Source organism: Loxodonta africana, chromosome 16, assembly GCF_030014295.1.
Source record: "Loxodonta africana isolate mLoxAfr1 chromosome 16, mLoxAfr1.hap2, whole genome shotgun sequence".
Taxonomy (NCBI): domain Eukaryota; kingdom Metazoa; phylum Chordata; class Mammalia; order Proboscidea; family Elephantidae; genus Loxodonta; species Loxodonta africana.
Genome location: NC_087357.1, coordinates 12951282 through 12973047, shown reverse-complemented (window position 1 = coordinate 12973047; position 21766 = coordinate 12951282). Strand labels below are relative to the sequence as shown.

General features: G+C 50.1%; 1 protein-coding gene across 1 annotated transcript in view; it reads left to right on the top strand.

The window, feature by feature from the left end:
* HTRA1 (HtrA serine peptidase 1) overlaps positions 1-20508 on the top strand; it is a 57722-nt gene extending 37214 nt beyond the window's left edge. The window contains exons 4-9 of the mRNA XM_003419712.3: positions 11762-11956; positions 13235-13267; positions 14823-14937; positions 16141-16198; positions 18151-18246; positions 19797-20508. Of these exons, the coding sequence (XP_003419760.1) occupies positions 11762-11956; positions 13235-13267; positions 14823-14937; positions 16141-16198; positions 18151-18246; positions 19797-19965 (666 nt within the window). The 3' untranslated portion in view covers positions 19966-20508. The remainder of the gene's footprint in view (positions 1-11761; positions 11957-13234; positions 13268-14822; positions 14938-16140; positions 16199-18150; positions 18247-19796) is intronic.
* The last annotated feature ends 1258 nt before the right edge of the window (positions 20509-21766 follow it).

Sequence of the window (21766 nt, the reverse complement as noted above, 5' to 3'; positions counted from 1 at the left end):
TGCCACCTTCGGGCCAGATGCCATAACAGGCCTGCTGTTTGAAGTGGCTGAAGAGTGAAACCTGGGTGGCGGGGATGGTTTGTGCTCGTAGGGTCCTTTTACTGCTGAGCTTGCTGATGGGGCAGGAAAGGCCGACACCACTGATCTTTGAGAAGTTCAGAATTAGGTCACTTGTGGCCAGTGGGCCTGGACTTTGGTGTGGAAGTCTCTGGAGCCGCTGAGCAGCCTCTGCCTTTCTGCAGGCCTGCCCTTGGAATCTGGCCCGGCTTGGGGAATCTGCTCGGAGTCATCTGAGGGAGGAGGGACTAGACAGCACCCCAGGGACCACGTGAAGGGAGGGGTGTGGTGTGCCTGTGTGTGACTCATGCCGGGCGCAGCCCTCAGCCAGCTCTCCTCAGGCAACCTGATTGTGGGAAGGTGCTGACTGGGCCACATGAACTTGTCCAAAGTGAATCAGATAACACCAAGCTGTACAATCGCTTCCTGGCTCTGGAGTCTGTCACTCATTCCCCTAAAGCAACTGGGAACCTGGAGTGCGGCTCACAGTGCCATAGTTACTTCTTTATTTTGTTTTTGTGTTTTTCTATTTTGGGTTCTTCGTTCCCACTCCCTCGGTACGGGTCTTTTTGTGGGCTCTCTTCTTTCTTTCCCAGGACTCAGAGGGCTGCCCTTGTATTTGCTAAAGATACCACAGGCCCTGTTGATGGAGCAAGGATTCTATGACTGTATTGATTTTTACCATTTTTAGGGGATGGGAATGAATATTTCAGGATGTAGATCCAGGCAGCAGAGTGGTGCTGGCATTTATTTCTCTGCGTAAGCCTTTGTCCAGAGGCTCATGGGATGTGGCCTCCCGCTGTCCTGATTGCAGTTCCTTTTGGGATGTGAAGCAGGAGAAAGTTGCAGCAGTCAGCTTCCGTAAAGATGCCAGCCTTGGAAACCCTATGGGGCAGTTCTTCTCTGTCCTATGGGGTCGCTATGAGTCCGAATTGACTCAATGGCAATGGGTTTGGTTTTTGTTTTGGAATGTGAAAATGCTCAGCTACCCAAACTATGAAAACTGGGCCCTTTTGTGTTCACTGGCCTGGTGTCAAGAACTTAGATTATTGTTAAGGAAATTCTTTGGCTATCTTTTTCTCTTAATATGGTAATGCCTTTTTTCACTTCGGCAGTTTCTCTTTAGGGAATTGGGTTAAGACTATTATTTATGGTTCTGACAAATCAGTTCCCGGGTTGCTAGGACTGAATTTGTAAGAGCCCCATCAGCAAATTCTCCTGTCCCCCTTCACTGAGAGAGGAGCACAAATTTCTTCCATTTGACGGCTTAGGGAGTATGCGGCAGTATGCTAGCATCCAGGGTTGGCAAATTATGGCCCATGGGCAAATCAGCCAAATCCAGCCCTCTGTCTGTTTTATTTTGCAAATAAAGTTTTATGAGAACACAGCCATGCCCATTCTTTACGAAGTGTCCATAGCTGCTTTACTCCTACAACGGCAGAGTTGAGTAGTTGGCCCACAAAGCTGAAAATATTTACTCTGGCTCTTTACAGAGGAAGTTTGCCAACTGCAGTGTTAAATGATTAACACCTTATCATGGAGTAGCTGAACACACTGGGAGATAGATACGTTTGTAAGAATCAAGCGATCAAGCGAGACGAAACACTGTCTGGTCAAAGGGGACAGCGAACAAAGAGGCTGTTTGAATTTGCCCTTTCTCTTGGGGGGGACTGTGCTTTTTGCTGAAGATGAAGCTTTGGACTTGAGCAAGATTAATCAGAGAGAGTCCTTTTTGCTATCCATTACTCTGTAGTATCAATGAATTCCAAGATGTTTGCAAATTGTTATTCAATTTTAAGATGCTGAGGGGCTCTGTTAAGATGGGATTTGTTCATTCTTTCAGTTATTTATGTGTTCACTCACCGATTGTTTAAGTGCTGATTGAGACTCTACCTTGGCCAGAGAAGTAGCTGGGTGGTACAAACCTGTAACGTGCTCGTCGGCCACCCAGAGACCACCCCGAGGTGCCTCAGAAGAAAGGCTTGGTGATGTACTTCTGAAAAATCAGCCGTTGAAAACCCTATGGAGCACAGTTCTACCCTGACACGCACAAGGTTGCCATGAGTCGGAATCGACTTGATGGGAACCGTTTCTTTTCCCTTGGCCCAACACCGCAGTAGGTGCAGAGGATTTGGCAGCAGTTAATGCCTTCCTCCACGTGGAGCTTAAGATCCAGTGTGGGAACCAGGAAAACTGGAATAAACATGGTGATTGGTACAATGAGGACACGAGCAGGACAAGATGCAGAAGAGACCTCTTAGAGTAGGCAGGGACACTTTTCTAAGGAGATGGCCTCTGGCTGAGATGAGAAGGGCAGACAGAGCCAGGAAGGGAACCAGGTCGGGGAGGAGGCCAGAGTTGGAGGCTGAATTGCTTAGTTCCCCTGTTTGGCCCCATCCTGGATAACCGGTACCTTGGACCCGGTACCACTGCTACTTCCCAGGGAGTTCATCAGGGCTTCCAGAGCACAAGCCAGGTTTCTGCTTAGCTGGTTCCTCCGTGCACTGTCTACATTTCTTATTAGCCTTGGTTCCTTGGGGTTCCTGCTCATATTCGAGGAAGCGGCAGTACCTTATTTTCTGAGAGTCTGAAAGTGCAAAAGGCTCACTATGGCTTGATCACCCTTGCATTCACGGCACAATCAAGGCATTTCCCAAAACAGCTTTTCTAAAACTGTCTAGATTATTTTCTTTGGCAAGGGAAAATCAGATATTCTGGTAATTGAGAACTGATTATTATTATTAAAGTGCTAATTAACAAGTCAATTTTGTTAAATAAGGGAACAGAATCTGGAAATAAAAACATGTGGCTCAGTATTTCCCTCTTTGCTTTGTCTTCCAGGCAGCTCACAGAAACCACTGGCCCTGTGGTTAGAAAATTTCCTGTACCTCCATTTTATGTTCATGAGTATATATTTATTATAATACGCTCCTTATCATTGGCCATGTCAAGGCTTTTTTATTTATATAAAAGAGGATGTTACATCTTTTAAAAATTTGAACAATAAATTTGAAAAGAATGATTCATCGTGGGCAACTTCCTGGTACCACCTCTAGGTGGCCCTGGGTAATGAGGAGCCCATTAGTCTTCAGTCAGTGTAGTAGACACTGGGGGCTGTGGCTCAAGTGTAGCCAGTCTTGTCCTCTAGTAGCCCAGCTTCAACAAATCTTCAGTTCATCCAGGTTCACCATCCTTGACCCTTCCTACCCTCCACTGTCCCTCCCCTTCCTCCTGTACTCAGCTCCCTACACCCCCTGGTCCATCCCTGGTCCATCCCTGGTCCATGGTGACCATCACAGGCCTGCAGGGACATTCGTCTCTCAAGCAAGTCTTTAGATACGAATATCCCCTAAGTGATCCTCCTGCAGCCCAATTTGTTTTTCTGTAGGCGGCATGCATGTTCTGTGGCACTGCTTCTTGCTTGGTGTGGGGGACATGCTATTTTCTCCATTGCATAGCTTTTAAAGAAAATGAAAGGTTAGCATAACTGCTTCCAGCAGGCACGTTGACTCACTTGTTGAGTCCCAGCCAGTTGCCGCAGCATTAGCTTTTGAAGCAAACTTCAACCAACACAGGACCAGACTGGAAACCCCAGCCCCTTGAAGACGAGTGTGCTGGGCAGCTGGCGGATGGAGTGTCGCCTGCAGACTCAGCAACCAAAATATTTTTGAAACTCAAGAACACTTTATACTTTGCAAGGCAGAGAAGTAATTAACTTGCCTCATTAGGTTAAAAGAGAAATAAGTTGCTGGTTTTTCGTTCAGCTTTGGTTTTATTGGTTGGTTTTATTGCTCTGTATTCCTTAAACTTTGGGGGAAGAAGATTGTAATGAAGTGAGCCCCCAGGCTGACCAGGAGCTGAAATGTTGATGGGTCATTGCCTTTTGTGATCCCCTCGGAGGATGACTTGCCTGAGTCAGCGGCCAGAGAATTCCAAGCTGTGGGAGTTTGCAGGGATCAGCTAACCCCAACTGGGGAGTTGTAGGAAAAGAAATTTATTAAGGACTCTGGTGCCTGTTTTAGTCTTACTGATTTAACCATTGTCTGCTTTCTTAGCCAGGGTTCTGCAGAGACACAATCAATAAAATCTATATATCTGTATCTGTCTACCTAGAGAGATCCTTTTTTTAAAGGAATTGACTCACACCATGGTGGGTGCTGGCAAGCCCAAATTCCATAGGTCAGGCAGTAGGTTGGAAACTCTGGCAAGATATCTACTTGTAATCTTGAGGCAAATTCTAACCTGGAAAACCTTCGTTCTTGCTTTTAAGGTCTTCAACTGATTGCATGAGGCCCACTGACATTTTGGAGGGTAATTTGCTTTACTTAAGGTCAGCTGATTGAAATGTTAATCACGTGTAAAAACCTTCATAGCAACATCTAGAATAGTGTTTGTTTGACCAAACAACTAGGCACCACAGCCTAGTCAAGTTGGCACATAAAATTAACCATCACATCTGCTAATAGATTTTTAAAAAATCAGTCAACCAGTCAGAGCTGGGATAATCTTGGATATCATCAGGCTCAACTCCCTTATTTTAGGGGTGGTAATATGAGATTTTTTTTTTTTAATATGAGATCAGGAGGAGCCCTGGTGCCTCAGTGGTTAAGGGGCTCAGCTGCTAACCAAAAGGTTGGCCATTCGACTCCGTCAGCCGCTCCTCGAGAGAAAGATGTGGCAGCCTGCTTCCATAAGGATTTATAGCCTTGGAAACCCTATGGGGCACTTTAGCCCTGATGGCCCAACTGGTAAGCACTCAGCTGCTAACCGAAAGATTGTCGGTTCAAACCTACTCAGTGGCAACATGGGAGACACCTGGCAATCAACTCCTGTAAAGATTTTAAAAAATCCATTGCTGTCCAGTCAATTCGGACTCATAGCAACCCTATAGGACAGAGTAGAGCTGCCCTAGAGAGTTTTCAAGTTGTGAATGGTGAGTTCGAACTGCCGACCTTTTGATTAGCTGCTGAGCTCTTAACCACTGCAATTACAGCCTAGGAAACTGTATACAGCGGTTCCACTCTGTCACATGAGGTCGCTATGAGTCTAAATCAACTCGACTGGATGGCACCTAACAACAACAAAATGAGGCCCAGAAAGCTCAGTCAGCTGATCCGAAGTCACAGTGAGTCACTACAGGATCAAGACCTAAGCCAGATGTCTTGCCGCCTGGTCCAGCGTTCCCTGGCATACGTGGAGCCCGAGGTCGTGTGGGTGTGTGTGCCCACACGCGTGCACTCGCTGGTGTCTTCACTAGTGCACCACCTTGGTTGCTGCTGGAGCTTAAGGCCAAGGCCAGCCATCGGCCGAGCAGGTACTTCCTCAGCACAGGCCAGAGTTTTCTTTCTGGGGGATTTCAGTAGTTACAATTCAGTCCCGGTGGGAGGCCACCTTCTGCACTGGCCTGCTGCCACCCCTTGCCCGGGCTTGCCCAGGGAGCCAACAATCCCCCACAAAGACACCATCAAGTAAACACATGGCCCACACCCTCACATGAGAATATGCTGACACTGCTCCCATCGTCCAGCCTCTTCTGAGCTTTCTAAAACTCCCCAGTTGCCCTGTTCTGTGTTCTGTCTGCCCTGGTCACCTGCTCTGTGGAAAGATCTGGGCTCTCCCAGCTCTTTCCTCGCTGGCCAGCCATGTGCATTGAGTGTCTGGGCTTGTCTGGGAACAGTGGGCTGAGTGGGCTGGGAGAAGAGCCTGTGGAATGGGGGTCAGGAGGTGGGGGCTCTAGTCTCCAATCTGCCACCACCTCACCTGGTATGAGGCCTGTCCCCTCTGTTCCTTGGAGCCGTCGACTGTAAAAGCGGACTGAAGGCAGGGTGGTGGAAGGGCTGGGGAGCCTGGAGCTCGTGGCCGAGGAGTGGGGTGGCCACACTGGCCAGGCTCTGCTGGGACCACCTGCATCCCGCTTTGACTGCCAAGGGTGTTCTGTGACCATTGCTTTCCTTTTAAGCAGACATGTCCTCTTGCTCCCCTCCACCCCCCCACCAAACAAACAAGCAAGCAAAAGCTTTGTATGAAGAAGCATGTCTTTATCAGAGTCCTTTCTAAACCTTGTTAGGTACTTGTACGAGGGCCACCATTTTGAAACCAATCCATTTCCCATGCTGTGGTGGACTCTAAAGGTTGTTGCCCCAGCAGCCACCCCCCTTCTTCCTTGCTGGCAGAGAGCCCTGCTTCTGTTTTAGGTCCGCCGCTGTCCCCCACCCAGTCATGACTCAGGCAAATCCTGAAGGATCTGAGGGCCAGATTCCTCTCGCCAAAGAATGGTTTCGGGTAACCTTAAGACTGAGTTCTGGTCAGCTAGTATTTAGTAATTTAACCTGGAGGGGTAGCCTGGAGTCACACCCAGTGCTTCTGACACCTCAGCTGGGCTGTTTCTCCATTGTCCTGGGTAGCAGGGGTGATAACCCAGATGTTGCAGGGAGTTGGTATTTTTTTAGAGTGTCTCCCCGTGTTGTAAAGACACCATTTGTGCATTACATCCTGGGTGTCCCCTCTTCTCTACTGCCCACCCCCCCCCCCTTTCTGGCATGAGCTTGACTGGGAACCTGATGAAATCCCTTGGGAACTCCCCTCATCCCAGAAAGCCTTTGACCAAATATGAGCTATAGTCTCTCTTGGTGGGGCCTGGGGTCTTCTCCTTGGCTCTGTGATGTGGAGTCTGAGTCTTTGCTTTTGTCACTTGGAAATTCTCCTATTTCACTATTTTGTGCTCACGATGTGACTAGCATTTTTCTTCCCCACCAGCTGTCTGTGGCTCTGACCATGAGGAATGGAACCTATGGGCTCCCTTTCTCCCTCTCATCCCCTGGATTTTCTTCCAGGTCAAGTAGAGGGTAGAGGCCTGCTTGTTTGCCTCTCAGCCTTCCAGCAAGATGGAGAGAGGTATGAAGTGGCTGTTTGGGGGGGGGGGGTCGGCATTGGTGAGCTCCTCAAGACAGCCTGTGTCGGGTGCTGGCTCAGCATGTCCGTAGTCTGGAAGCCTGAGCCAGGTTGATGTGGGAGTGAGGGGACCGGCTGGTGGACAGTGGATCGGAGTCATTAGAGGAATGAGCAGCCAAAAGGCCCCCACCATCTGCAGGTCAAGGCTGGAGCAAGGCTTTTCATTTCCAGCCACAGCAGCATTTCATCCCTCCAGGCCGCTGGGACAGCAGCTAGACAGCTATGGAATAAGATGCTCAATGACCAAGCAGGAATGTGGCCACTGAGGTACAGCATAGAGCAGACAGCCTGAGGGGACACTCCAGCCCTACTCAGATCTAGACCGAAGCTGAAGGTCCTGAGGCTTTCGAGGCTTTCGTGGCCAGCTGGCACCTTGGGGGAGCCAAGGCCACACACCATTAAAGGCAGTTTAGCCTCAGGTGAGCAATGAGTCTGGCCCCACCGACATCTCTGCACCACCTCATGCCCTGCACAGAGCTTCTACCAGTAGTTAGAATTCCGGGTTAACTCCTACTGGCAGTGCAAGTCTGAGAGTTGGGAGGCCTGTTCTCTCATTAGCCAGCTGCTCATTGGCTATGAGAAGTTACTCTGAGCCTCAGTTTCCACATCAGTGAAATGGGAACATTTGCCCAAACTCACCAGATTGTCATGCAGGTGCTTTGTCATCTGGGAGGTAAAAGGCCCACCCCTTTCCCATAGAGGTAGAGGACTTTTCACATGATAAGAGCTCCCAGGATATGTGTCCACTTGCTTTGCTCTGTCTTAGGATTGCTCTTCAGAATCTTTGATGTGTTTGAGTGAATAAAAACTTCAGCAAGATGCTCCTGATCAATGGCGCTGCCCATTGGTGCCAGTTTTACTAAATGGCCATGTAAACCAGGAGACCAGTTGCTTTTGTGTCATGGGGACCCTGCGCATGTCAGTGTAGAACTGTGTTCCATAGGATTTTCAATGGCTGACTTTTTGGGGGGGAGTGATCACCAGGCCTTTGTCCAGAGGTGCTTTTTGGCAGACTGGCACTGCTAACGTTTTGGTTAACAGCCAAGGTGTTAGCTGTTTGCGCCACCCACGGAAGTCTCCACATTTCTTCCGCTTGCGTCTTGGGGAGACCCCTGGGTTCGTGTCGCTGGTTCGTCTTGTCCAAGCCTGCGTGGTCACCTGCGTGTGGGCGACACTGCTGTCCTCATGACAGGCTTGTCTCCTGGTTCTTTGGGCCCAGCATCCCCTGGGAGTTCTGCCTCCCCAGTGAGTGTGGACGGGCAGCAGGCAGGCCCTCGATATTCTCTTCTCCTTGCAGGGGATCTCCCCGCTCTGTCCTCACAGTTCCTGCCCCCATGGCATTTACCCCCTTCCCAGCAACATCTGGGCCTGTGCTGGCTTTGGAGGGAAGGGCTGGGGGAGAGTGGTCTTCAGGCCCCTCTGCCTTCTGAACACCCTGAGGCCTTAGAGCCTGACTCTGCTGCTTTCTGGGTGATGGCGTGGTAGAGGAAGGAGTGGGGAATGAGGGAGTCCTGCCTGTAATTTTCTGATGTGGTTGCCAGTTGGGACTGCAGCTGTTGTTGGCTGGACCCACCTCTCTGTGTGATCTTGATCTCTTGCCTTGAAGGTGGTGAAGAACAAGCCTATTGGCTTGGGCAGCCAGGCTGGCCCAACCCAGGAGCCTTCCCCACCAGTCCCCTCATCCACTCTGAGGCCCAGCCCTGCAGCCCTCAGTGGAACGGTGCTCCAGCCGATCCCCGGCCCTCTAGCCAGTCCTGGCCCTGAAAGACAGTCGTGTTTTTGGTGGGCTCCTCCCTGAGTGGCCTGAGGTGCATACCAGCCCTGCCTTCCACCCCTCCCGTAAGCTTCGATGGATGAAGTCATTCCTGGCGCGGCTGCTGGCTTGGGTCCAGGGTAAACACACCACGTGAAGAGCCCGCTGGTGCCAGGGATGTGGATGACCTATGTGGGTGACCTTGGGGAGTAGGGGGGTGGGGATGCAGGGAGTTCTGTGGGCTGGAGCAGCACTGCGCCCTGACCTCAGGTGGCCCCAAGGGAAAAGGATCACCCAGGGAGACCTGCTCCACCCAGCCTTCTCCTGGGTACAGGGCTGGGTGGCATGGACTACCTTGTGGGGGATTAATTAGTGGGTTTCTCCTTGGGTTTGCATAAGCTTAGATACTATTACTGGAGTCCCTGGATGGTGCAAAGGTTAATGCCCTCCGATCCTAAGCAAAAGGTTGGAGGTTCGAGTCTACCCAGGGACACCTCAGAAGAAAGGCCTGGTGATCAACTTCCAAAAAATCACCCATTGAAATCCTATGGAGCAGAGTTCTACTCCTTACACACGTGGGGTTACCACAGGTCAAAGTCCACTCAACAGTTACTGGGTTTTAAAAAAATACTAATGTTAACATCCGACACTGATAAAATGCAACATGAACGAGACTCTATTCGTGTCTTTTTATAGAGTGTGTCATAGGTTTATCACATGTTAAGTCATTTAATCTCACAAGAAGCCAATGACATAAGTGTACTGTGTTATTCCTATTTTACGGATGAGGAAACTGAGGTTCAGAGTGGTTGCCATCTCAGGCCAATATTCGAAACCAGCAGCCAGGCCCTGGGTCTGTGCTCTCGGCCATGGTACCTATGGGGCTTCTCCCTATCTGTGATCTTCTGCACACAGCCTGTGAAAGTCGGTTTTAGTTCTTGAGCCCCTTTTTAGCATTCCTTTTTTCCTCCATGAGTTTTCTTAGCATCTTCCTGGCTTTTACTTTTTGGGGGGAGTGGGGGGAGAGGAGAGGTGGGCTGGTAATTTGCAGCATGGCACAGTGCAGCAGACAAGAGTCTGAGTTCAGGGCCAGCAGTCCCAGGTGTAAATCCAGGCTCTGTCTTGGGTCACCCTCTGCCTTCAGCCTCAGTTTTCTCACCTGTTAAATGGGTGTAGTGATCCCCACACATTATTGGACTGGTGTTTGGCTCCATCCTCGGCAGAGGAGATGCTAACGGAACCACTGGCTCCCACCCACCCAAATTCCACACTCCTGGCCCCTCTTGTCTTTCTCTTTGGAGGTGGGCAAACATAGGACTCTTGAGTTGCAGTTACAAGAGGGCTGGGCTAAGACTTGGGTTTCTGGATCTTGTCAGCATTGTTCAGGGCAGCTGCTCCTTTTGAGCCAGTGAACAACGGCCAGCCGAAGGAACTCAGGAGGGCGGGAGAGTGCTAGCGGGGAGAGGGAGGAGGGCCTAAAGCCGTCCCTTGTGGAATGAGGGAGGCCCCTTGGTTGCCACCCAGCTCTCCTCAGCCCGAGTTGTTCTGGAGCTGGCTTTATTTTGCCCCATTTTGTTTTGAAGAGTAGTTTGCAGCTCCTTGCTCTCTGGGGCTTTTGCAGGGCACCGAGAAGCCAGGGCTTCCTGGTTAGTCAGCTGCCCAGGCTGGGACCGAGCTGGTTGATTGAGGACTTCTTCAGGAAGAGAGGCAGCTGGGTCTTGTGTCTTGGGGTCCTGGGATGCCTTGCTCCCACCCCCCATTCCTGCTGCTCAAGAAGCTGTCATGCATATAGCACAAGTGTGCCCCCCACAGGTTTGCCGTGTCCCTAGCTGTGCCCCTCATGGATCTGTCATGCACTTAGCACAGGTGTGCTGCCCATGGATCTCTCAGGTACTTAGCACAGGTGTGTCCCCGACAGATCTGTCACACAGCTAGCGCAAGCGTGTGCCCCACAGATCGGTCATGCACCTAGCACAGGTGTGCCCCCATGGATTTGCTGTGTACCTAGCACATTTGCCAAGCACTTGGCACAAGTGTACACCACACTGAGTCACTGCAGTCCACTCCCGCAGAGCGCCACGCACAGCCCAGACTCGGGATGCAGGGGTGTATGATAAGTGGGTGCAGTTTCCACTGCTTGCCCCAAGGTGCAGGCTCAGGATTCCTTCTCTGAGGCACCTGCTCCAAGACTGCTCCAGGCCATCTTACCAAAACCCACTAAATTCATCTCTTGCTCTCGCTCAGTTTCCTGTTCCGAAGGTTTCACAGCTAGTGTGTGCTGCTGCCTTTGAGATGTGCTCAGGCCCTGGGGTGGCCTCCAGCCACTGGTTTTCTTTGGCATGCTGGGCATCAGTGTTAATTTACTCCCTATGAAGGAGCCCCTGGTGGTGAAGTGGGTAAGCCCTGGGCTGCTAACCAAAATGTCGACAGTTCAAACCCACCAGCCGCTCCGCGGGAGAAAGATGTGGCCGTTGGCTTCCATAAAGATTACAGCCTTGGAAACCCTCTGGGGCAATTCTACTCTGTCTTAGAGGGTCGTTATGAGTTGGAATCAATGAGACAGTGATGGGTTTGGATTTGGTGTTTTAGCTTATGATGTATTGATTAGCAAGGAAAACCAGCTGCCATGGGCGGACTCCAACTCATGGTGTTCCCGTGTGTGTCAGAGTAGAGCTGTGCTCCAAAGGGTTTTCAATGGCTGACTTTTCTGAAGTAGCTCGCCAGGCCTTTCTTCCGAGGCACCTCTGGGTGGACTCAAACCCCCATCCTTTGGTTAGCAGCCAAATGCTTTGGCACCACCCAGGACTCCTTTTTAATTACCGTGGGTGGGAAAGGAAGTGCGGTCCTTGTCCCCAGGGAGGGGCTGTTAGTCCTGAGCTCGGTTTCGCACGAGGCCTGGTGTTATGAGTGGCCTGTCACCTGCTTGGTGTCCCATGATTTTTGTGTATTTATCCATGTTAAGTTAACCAAAGTCAGCAATGGTACCGTTGTTTTTCCCAGGGCAAGCTGCCGGTCCTGCTGCTGGGCCGCTCCTCGGAGCTGCGACCAGGAGAGTTTGTGGTCGCCATTGGAAGCCCATTTTCCCTTCAAAACACGGTCACCACTGGGATTGTCAGCACAACCCAGCGAGGCGGCAAGGAGCTGGGACTTCGGAACTCAGACATGGACTACATCCAGACAGATGCCATCATCAACGTGAGCATCCGCCGCCCAGCCGGCTGGGAACTGGGGTGGAGGCAGAGTCCCCATGGTGCGGTCAGAGGGCATCAAGGGGAACCCTCCAAAGCAGATGAGACTGAGGGTAGTCCTACCCCACCCTGAGGGGGGTCAGCGGCCCCTCTGCCCACAGCCCCTGGGGCACGTTTGAGGACTTTTGGAGCCACCTGCCGAGCTGCTTCTGCAGCTTTCTGGAAGAAGGAAGCTCACCTTGGCACGGGCTCAGCAGACCTGTGAAGGTGTGAGCCCAGCCTTCTCCTGTCTGCTTTTCCTTCCAACAAATGACCAGCCGCCCCCAGAGACACAGTCACAGCGTCGGCCTCAGCCATCCGACCTGTCTAATGAGCCAGGGATTGCTCCATGCAATTTCATAAACAGAATCTATTCAGAATTACATTTTTCCACTTTAGCTGTTTCCCTATAGAATAGATGCTTTTTAAATAGCAGTGTTTTCCCCCCACATCTATTCAATACAAAAGGTATGCAGTGTGTTTTGTGCTTCCATGCGAGCTGCACCGGTGGTCCCTGAAGTAATGGACATGGAACTGACCACGTGGATTCAAACGCAGCAGCAAAGCCAGGTTCACACAGATAGGAGCCGATTTGAAATACTGTGATACTAGAGCAAGTGTGGGTCGGGGGAGGGGCATGGGTGGCTTAGTCGTAGGATTTTTGCCTTCCAAGTGGGAGGTCTAGGTTCAGTTCCCAGTCATTGCATCTCATGTATAGCCACAACCCATCTGTCAGTGAAGGCTTGCCTGATGATGCTGGACAGCTTTCGGTGGAGCTTCCAGATTAAGACAGACTAGGAAGAAAGGCCTGGTGTTCTACTTTAGAAAGTCACCCAGTGAAAACCCTATGGATCACAGTGGTACAATCCCATTGTGCATGGGGTCACCATGAGTCTGGGGTCAACCCAATGGTAGCTAACAACCACAACAGAGTAAGTGGGCAGCCATCCCTATTCCCAACATCCTTTTAACAAGAGGGAAGAAGCTGTGATGGGTTCTGTAGAGTCTACAGTCAGCCTCTGGGTTTCGTAGCCAAAAAAAAAAAAAAAAATCCCACGTATGGCATATTCAAAACTTACTGCAAATTGTTAAGATCCTTTTTTTCCAGCAAAATGTTAGGTTGGTGGGAAAGAATCTACCCCATACTCCAGGCATTGTGCTCAGGAAACCACCGGGCCAGGGAATAGATCGTTTGACCAAGTTAAGCATGTAACCCTATAACCTTTTAATTTCTGCTTCGTTTCAGTATGGAAACTCGGGAGGCCCATTGGTAAACCTGGTAAGGCCTTCCTTTTAACACCCACGTGATTTTGTGTTCCTTTGCATCTGTGTGCATGCCGGGGCTGTGTCTTTCTTGGCTTCTTCTTTTCAAACATGAGCTTGCCAAAGCGCTCGAATTCTTTTAGAGTGAGCTTGGTGAATGTACTGTATCCTTGCAAATTACCCTTCTGGATTTTTCTGGACCTAGTGAGGCCGGCAAGACTAGAGGCCTGGAAAGGCTGTTTGCCGTCGGACATGCTTGAGTTTCAGAGTTCCAGGTCAGCACAGTAGGACTCAGGTAGAGCCAGGAGTAGCGGAGGGAACCGGCCTTCGTTTTGTGCTGCCGGCCGTCACAGAAAGGCAGCCTGAGAAGCTGTGTTGGCTCAGCTATGCTCTTTCTCTTGCCCAGGAACCTCCCTGCAGGCCTGGCTGGAATGGACTTGAGTCTGCACTTAAATATTTAAGCAGAAAATGTGAAGCTGGTCAAGCTGGAGGGCTGTGCAGGGCTCCCCATTCCGCCGTCTCATTTGCAGAGGCTGAAACAGGCATCTTTAGCAAGGCCCATGCTAGCCTCGGTTTGAATGTCCCTGGTATTCCAGGATGGAATCAGTGCCTTTGGGAACTGTGAGGAGCAATTTACACCCTCTTGGCAGCCGGCCCGTCTCTGAGCCCGAGCTGAACAAACAGTGTGACAACAGAATGCAGACTGGTGGTGTGAGGGGGTGTGAGCTGTGCAGGGCCGGGTCCTATAGTGCAGCCACCTCTCAACTGTGAACTTGGGTGGAATCAAAGGACGCCCTGCAGATGGGTTTCCTCCCATTTCAAAGCTAGTCTGTGACAAGCAGAGAAAGCCTGGTGGGTGCCCTGCTTGGTGACCTCTGGCCAGGACCCCTATAGCACCTACAGGGGTTGCTGCTGAGAGGGGATTGCATTTCCTGGCAAAGGAAGCACGTTGGCCCTGAGCCCCAAGGCTGTTTGTTGCTCCCCAATATCAGCAGAACAATCTTAAGATCATTAAAGATGTAAGAAGCAGGAAGCGTGAGTGGATAGCCACCTAAAGGACTGTGTTTGGGGGCCTCACAGAGATTTCAGGAACATACAGAGCCCTGGTGGCCCAATGTTTAAGCACTTGGCCAACAGGTTGGCAGTTCAAACCCACCCAACAGCTCCACTGAAGAAAGACCTGGCGGTCTGCTCCCATTAAGGTTACAGCCTAGAAAACCCTATGGGGCAGTTCTGTTCTGTCTTGTGGGGTCTCTATGAGTCAAAAATTGGCTCAATGGCCCCTAATACCAACATTCCCTGCGAAAGGAGCGGATAGTCAATGTCCTTAAAATACCAGCTGGATGCTGTGCTTACAGCAAGGTGTGTCAGTTCGGGGGTGGAGCACGGCTTTCCTGGCCCAGGTGTCCCAGTGCTGCCCCGTCCCACCTGTCTGGCCTGTCTGCCTGCAGCTCCTGGCTCCTGCGCTGACACAGCGCAAAGACCTCCCTCCGATTCTTCCTTCTCCTTTGGTGCGTATCTTCCGGAGGGCTCTGTGGATTCAGTAAGCCATGTCTCCTCTTGCCTTTCAGGATGGTGAAGTGATCGGGATTAACACTCTGAAAGTGACTGCTGGGATCTCCTTTGCAATCCCATCTGATAAAATCAAAAAGTTCCTCACCGAGTCCCATGACAGACAGGCCAAAGGTAAAACGGGGGCCAGACAGCTGTGCTAGGGCTTCAGGCCTGCGCCTCAGCCACACCTCAGAGACGTGGGGAAGGGAAAAATGACAAACCCTAAGACCAGCCAAGCCGCTTCCTGTGAAGAAGGGAAAAGGACATGCCTTATTAAACCCCTGGTGGTAGGTTGTAAATATTTGGCCGTTTTTGACCTACAGCCATAGAAGTTTTTATCTAATATGTGCCAGACACATTCCTGGGTGATTATTTCACTTAATTATCCATGTCTGTCCTATCAGGGGAATTATTGGTCCCATTTTACCAATGAGGAAATAGATTCAGAGAAACCATTCATTCCCAGGGTTCATTCATCCATACCGGGCCGGGTGGGGGTTCAGCAGTAGGCAGGACAATGGGGTCCCTTGGACATGTGATATTTATGTTCCACCCTGAGGGGCAGACAGTAAACAAGTGAGCAAATGAGATCATTTCAGATAGTGACCGTGAAGCAGGATGTGGGCTAGGGAGTGATGGGAGGGGTGGCTGGTGGAGACAGTGTGGCCAGGGAAGACCCCCCCAGCTGAGACCTGGAGAGGATGGAGCCAGCAGGCTGGGATTGGGGGAGAGCTTTCCAGGCAGAGGGACACACAGTCAGAGTCTCCAAGTAGGCACTGCCAGGAGCAGCGAGCGTGCAGTTATGTAGGTGGAAGTGGGAAGGCTGGCCGGGGCTGGAGGAGTGAGGGCCACCGTGGACTGGGCTGTGGGCTGCGTTTTAACTGCAGTGAGATCTGGTGGATGTCTTTGAAAGGTCACTCTGGGCCCGAGTGGAGGGGGTACCAGAGGGGTGGGTGGAACACCAGTTAAGAGGTTCTACCAGTCATCCAGACGAGAGATGGCTGTGGCTCAGACCTGGGTGGTGGCCGTGGAGGTGGAGCGAAGGGGTCATGTTCCAGCTACATTGGGATGGAGCCAGCATGGGGATGGATCGGAAGTCAGGTGAGGTGTGGAAGAATCAATGACTATCGCTAGGATGTGAGCCATCAACTGAGGTGACGGGACTTTGCTGAAGGTCCCACGGTGGCTGAGGTCAGGACTAAGATTTGAACCATAACCTGTGTTTTCCCCTACGGCTCTGACTGTACACTAGAGGGGGTCGGACACTGTGGCTGTTAGGGGTCCCTGTTGCCCCTGCCAACTCTGCTATCATTTGTTCCTTTGTTGTCACACCAGGTAAAGCCATCACCAAGAAGAAGTACATCGGCATCCGCATGATGTCGCTCACGTCCAGGTGAGTAACAGGATGCGCGGGTCTGTGTCCCTGTCTCTGCTTTTAAATTTAAATAAACTTGAACTTCAGAAGGCTCTCACTGGCACCCCTGAAAGAGAAGTCGTAAAATTCACCATTTTTTACCATTTGAAAGTGTACACTTTAGTGTATTCTCAATGCTGCGCAACCATCACCACTATGCAATTCCAAAACGTTCTCCTCACCCCAGAAGAAAACCCAATACCCGTTAGCAGTCACGCTCCATTCCCCTCTCTCCTCTGCCCCTGGCAAACCCGAATCTTCTTCCTGTCTCTACGGATTGACCTCTTCTGGATATTTAAATGGAATCATATAATGTTTGTCCTTCTGTGTCTGGTTTCTTTCACTTACATAGTGTTTACCAGATCCACCCATATCGTAGCGTGTATCAGTACTTCATTCCTTTTTATGGCTGAATAATATCCTATTGTATGGCTGTGCCATGTTTTATCTGTTTTTCCTTTGATGAGCATTTGGGTGGTTTCTACCTTTTGGCTATGGTGAATAGTGCTGCTACGAACATTGGTGTACAAGTCTCTGTTTGAGTCCCAGCTCTCAGTTCTTTTGGGCATTTATCTAGGAGTGGTCTTGCTGAGTCATAGGATAATTCTATATTTAGCTTTTTGAGGGACGGCTTGTCCTGTTACTGGTTTTGTTTTGAGCTGGAATTCCATTTTACAGCAGATCCTTCTGAGAAGATTCTGCCCTTCTCTATGAAGGCAGGTCTGAACTGCAGAGGGTGGTTTTCCCCAGCTCACACCTGCCTTTCAGCACATGTTCTATGGAAGTGCTCCAAGCACCACCCCAGCCCCAGAGGGCCCTGCGGCAAGTGGGCTGTGGCGCTAGGAATGCCTGGTCAGCTCCATCTGAGGAGGGATGATTTGTTTTCCCGAGTTGGTGGAAGTTGCAACATGTGTTTGGCAGGGTCATAAAATACTGGTGTTTTCCCCTTGATGAAAAAACCTGGTGTAACCTCATGAGTCCCGGTAACTAAGGGCATAGTGGAAACTTGCGGGTAAGGTAGAGAAAGAGAAGGACATCGTATAATATGTGTATTGATGTATTTTAGATACAATACATGAATGGTGGTAGCTTCTGAGGGGTTATGGTTTGCAAGCCTAAAAAGTATGTTGTTATTTGTGTTTGGGAATAACAGAGACGGAGATGTAGGGAGAGGCTTGGGCTCTAGCTTCGTGGGTTCTTGTCCCAGCTCTGCCACTTCCTGGTTTGTGACCTTGGGAACCCCTTGAATTCTGAGTGTTTCAGTTTCCTCCCCCACCCAGGATGGGGATAACGAGGCAGGCGTTTTGGTGTGTGGGGAGGACCGGGTGAGTTCGCGAGAATCAAGGCTTGGATCAGTGAGTGGTGGCAGTGATTGATGGCCACCAATTGTCACGTGGTTACTCTGCAGCAAGCACTGGGCCAGACATCTCACCTAGATCACCGCATTAATCCTCACGTGTACCCCATGTTGTAGGGTAATGCTATCGTCCCCATTTTGCAAGTGAGGAAACTAAGGCATAGAGGTTAAGCAGTTACCTAAGGTTACACAGCTAGAAATGGGCAGAGCTCGGACTCCTAACAAGACCAGCCACTGTACTGTACAGAGTAGAACTGCCCCATAAGGTTTCGAAGGAGTTAGCAGCTGAGCTCTTAACCACTACACCACCAGGGCTGCCCATAAGTGGTAGCTACTATTAATTAATTAAGAAATTAATTAAGAAGAAGAATGGTGAAGCATTTCTCTTGTTGCTACTCTGTCAGTCTTTGACTCTAGTAGTCAGGCAATTTTAAAGCAGAATCAAAACTCCTAGAGGAATTTTACGTTAGAATTAAGGGCAAGCGGGGGAAGCTGGTTGAGAGTTCCCCGAGGGCAAGCTGAGGAAGGCACGGTGCTAATTTACATTAACCTGGGCACCATTTGTCCCGAACAGCAAAGCCAAAGAGCTGAAGGATCGCCACCGAGACTTCCCAGATGTGATTTCAGGAGCGTACATCATTGAAGTAATTCCTGATACCCCAGCAGAAGTGTGAGTTGGAATGATTTTCCCTTTTCCTAATACCATTATGGTCCCTGGGGGTAGATGCTGGGGAGCAGCGTTAATTTTATATCTGCTTAGGGGATCGTATTGATCCTTGCCGAAAGTGGTGGGACATCCTTGGTCAAGTCCTGCTGGCCAGGCCTTCCGTCCTGGTTCAGCTCAGGCCCTGTCAACAAAGGGATGCTTCCTGTCTTCAAAAGCCCTTTCTTCACTGGGGTCGCCCAGATGGAAAGAGCAATATCAGACTGACCGTGAGTCTGTGGGACATGCTGGCTGGGGTTTAAGAGGGTTTGACGAGTAGGGTCCCTGCAGCCTTGGGGAACTGGTCCCATTAAAGAGTTTGGATCCAGCTTTAGGATGCACCTCCTGAAACCTTCGCTAACTATGTGGCTATTGGGCCATACTTGTCACTATGCCTAGAAAAATAACCCAGGTAACATCAAAGTAACACCAAAAGAAGTAGCTCGGCCAACAGTCAGTGTTTGTAACCCACACTGAGGTAATATGCAGAGAGTAGTGCTAGACTGGGGAGTCCCTGGGTGGCACAGTTAACACACTTGGCTGCTAACCAAAATGTTAGAGGTTTGAGTCTGCCCGGAGGCACCTCAGAAGAAAGGCCTGGTGATCTACTTTCAAAAAATCAGCCATTGAAAACCCCATAGAGCACAGTTCTACTCTGACACGCATGGGGTTGCTGGGTCGAAATCGACTCAATGGCAACTAGTCAACGCGTTAGTGCTAGACCAGAGATGCACACGTTGCTCCCTGGGGCCTGGATCCGGCCCACCACCTGCTTTTGCACAGCTCACAAGCTAAGAATGGTTTTCACATTTTTAAATGGCTGAAAAAGAAGAAGAAAAAGTTTTTGTGATACATGCAAATGCTATGAAGTTCAAATTTCAGCGCCCATAAATATTTATTGGCACACAGCCACGCCCCTTTATTTGCATGTCATCTCTGGCTGCTTTTATGCTACAGCGGCAGAGCTGAGTAGTTGCGGCAGAGACCTTACGGCCTGCGAAGCCTCAGCTATTTACTGTCTGGCCCCTTACTGAAAGGCTGCTGACCCCTGTCCTAGACCATTAACATCAGGGCAGCATTGCCGATGGTGCCATACACAAGAGCGAAAGTTCCAGTGCAGCCACAGGGAGGAAGTGTCTCATGATAGACTCATTCCACCCGTTCCTGTAGGAACTGCTTTCTGAGTACTTATTCATGACAAGCAAGTTGGCCGTACCCATGCCACCCTGGTGCATCCTTGCCCTCCTTGAAGTTGAATCTGTCATTAACCCATATGGGTGCTCTAGGCATTTTCGCAGTGGACACAAATGATTTTTACCTAAATATCTCAAAAGGAAACACAACCAACTGTGAGCTGGTTGAAACCATTCTCATGTACCTTCAGCACCACCCAACCCTGTCTGCTCTGGGCTTGCCAGGTTCTCAACAGCCTCTGTTGATAAAAGTTGATCATCTTTCCTGGCAGGTGGGGCAGGAGGAATTGAAACATTACAATCGTGTTTCTCCTTGTGTTGCAGTGGTGGTCTCCAGGAGAACGACGTCATAATCAGCATCAACGGACAGTCGGTAGTCTCCGCCAATGACGTCAGTGACGTCATTAAAAAGGAAAGCACTCTGAACATGGTGGTCCGCAGGGGCAATGAAGACATTATGATTACAGTGATTCCCGAAGAAATCGACCCATAGGCAGAGGCATGAGCTGGATTTCATGTTTCCCTCAAAGACTCTCCAGTGAACGACACATGAAGACTCTGGGCTGGTGGCACAGGACACCCAAGACTTTTGACCGCCATTTTGCTTGTTCACCGGAGACGTTCTGGCCAACAGAATCCCTCTTGGTAGTTTGCGGGCGAAACAAATGTAAAGCCGCAGCTCCGCGGGCAGAACCCTCTCCTTCTGTAGCCTATGTATGCAGTGTGCTTTTCCTGCCAGCTTGGTCTGCTCCTGCTTAGACGGTCAACCTTCGTCTCCTCCTTTAACCCAGGCATCGTCTTAGTCCAACTAATGCAATGATATGAGACGTGGGAAGGGCCCGTGGGAGCCAGAATGGTACTGGGCGTGTTTCTGCTTTCTCCAGAGTCGGCACTGAGAGGAGATTGATGCATGGAGACCCTGGGTGGGTGAACCCTGGCTTCCAACGAGGCCAAAGTGTTTCGTCTTTTAGGAATCTCTTCAGAATTGAGGAGCACGATGACCTATGAGTTTGAGCTATTAAAATACTTCTTCATACATCGTCTCCTGGCCTGCCTCATTTCCTTTACAGTGAACACCTGGTTTCGGGTTTTGTAAATCGTATTTTATTGTGTTTTCCGTGAAAGTTTACACAGCAAATTAGGTTTCCATTAACAGTGACCCACACAAATTGTTCAGTGACATTGGTTACATTTTTCACAATGTGTTGACATTCTCATTAATTCTTTTCTGGATGTTTCATTTCTAGTAATCTTGCTTCCCTGCCCCATTACCCTTTCATCTTGACTTTAGAGGAACTGTTGACCATTTGGCCTCGTATAGGAGATTTTTTTAAAGGTGCACGGTATTCACTGGTAATATTCTTTATTTTATGAGCCGATCTGTTATTTAGCTAAAAGATGACTTCCGGGGATAACTTTGGTTGGTTGCATTCTTTTTGAAATGATTCTAATGTCCATGATCCCCTCATTAAACCACATTGTCTATGCAGGGTTGAGCTCTCGGTCTTACCAGTTATTTCAAAATCATCCCATGGACCCTACGGGTAACGTTGACAACTGTGCTTGGCCACCCTGGCTTCATAAGATAGGATTTGGGGACAGCTGCACTTGAGTCTGTCCCTGGGTGTTATAAACGGTTAACACACTCAGCTGCTAACCAAACGTTGGAGGCTGTAGTTAGTTCACCCAGAGGTGGCTTGGAAGAAAGGCCAGATGATCTCCTGCAAAATCAACCGTTGAAACCCCTGTGGAGCTCAGTTCTGCTCTGACATCCATGGATGGGGTCGCCGTGAATTGAAATCCACTCCACAGCAACTGGTTTGGCACTTGCATCTGGAGCTTTTTAGACTAAAGACAGTTGGTTGACCCTACACATCGTGAAGTCAGTCAACGAAGAGTTCCTGGGCCCCTGTGCTGAGCCAGGTACCACACCGAATGTCAGGGGATCCAGGCAGAGCTGGACGGACACCAAGCTTCAGTCAACACGCCAGCCCTCTTTCTGAAAGGGAGATGGTTCAGGCAACCAGGATGCAATCCAAGGAATGTCCTGTTCTAATTCCCCAGAATGCACAGGCCACAGTGATCTCAATTGCCCTGGGCTCTAAAGCGGGCAAGTCCTTCTGCCTTGGGGATTTAGAGCAGGGCTCCCCTCAATCTGTCCTCAAACGGGTGCAGCCTTAAGCAGCTGTAAGCACCTCTGTCTCCACAAATATTTTCCAGGAGTTTGGGGAGCGGGGCCCAAGAAGACTGTTGGAAAACTTCAGCTTAGAAGTTTGCGCAGGCCTGGAGAGAGG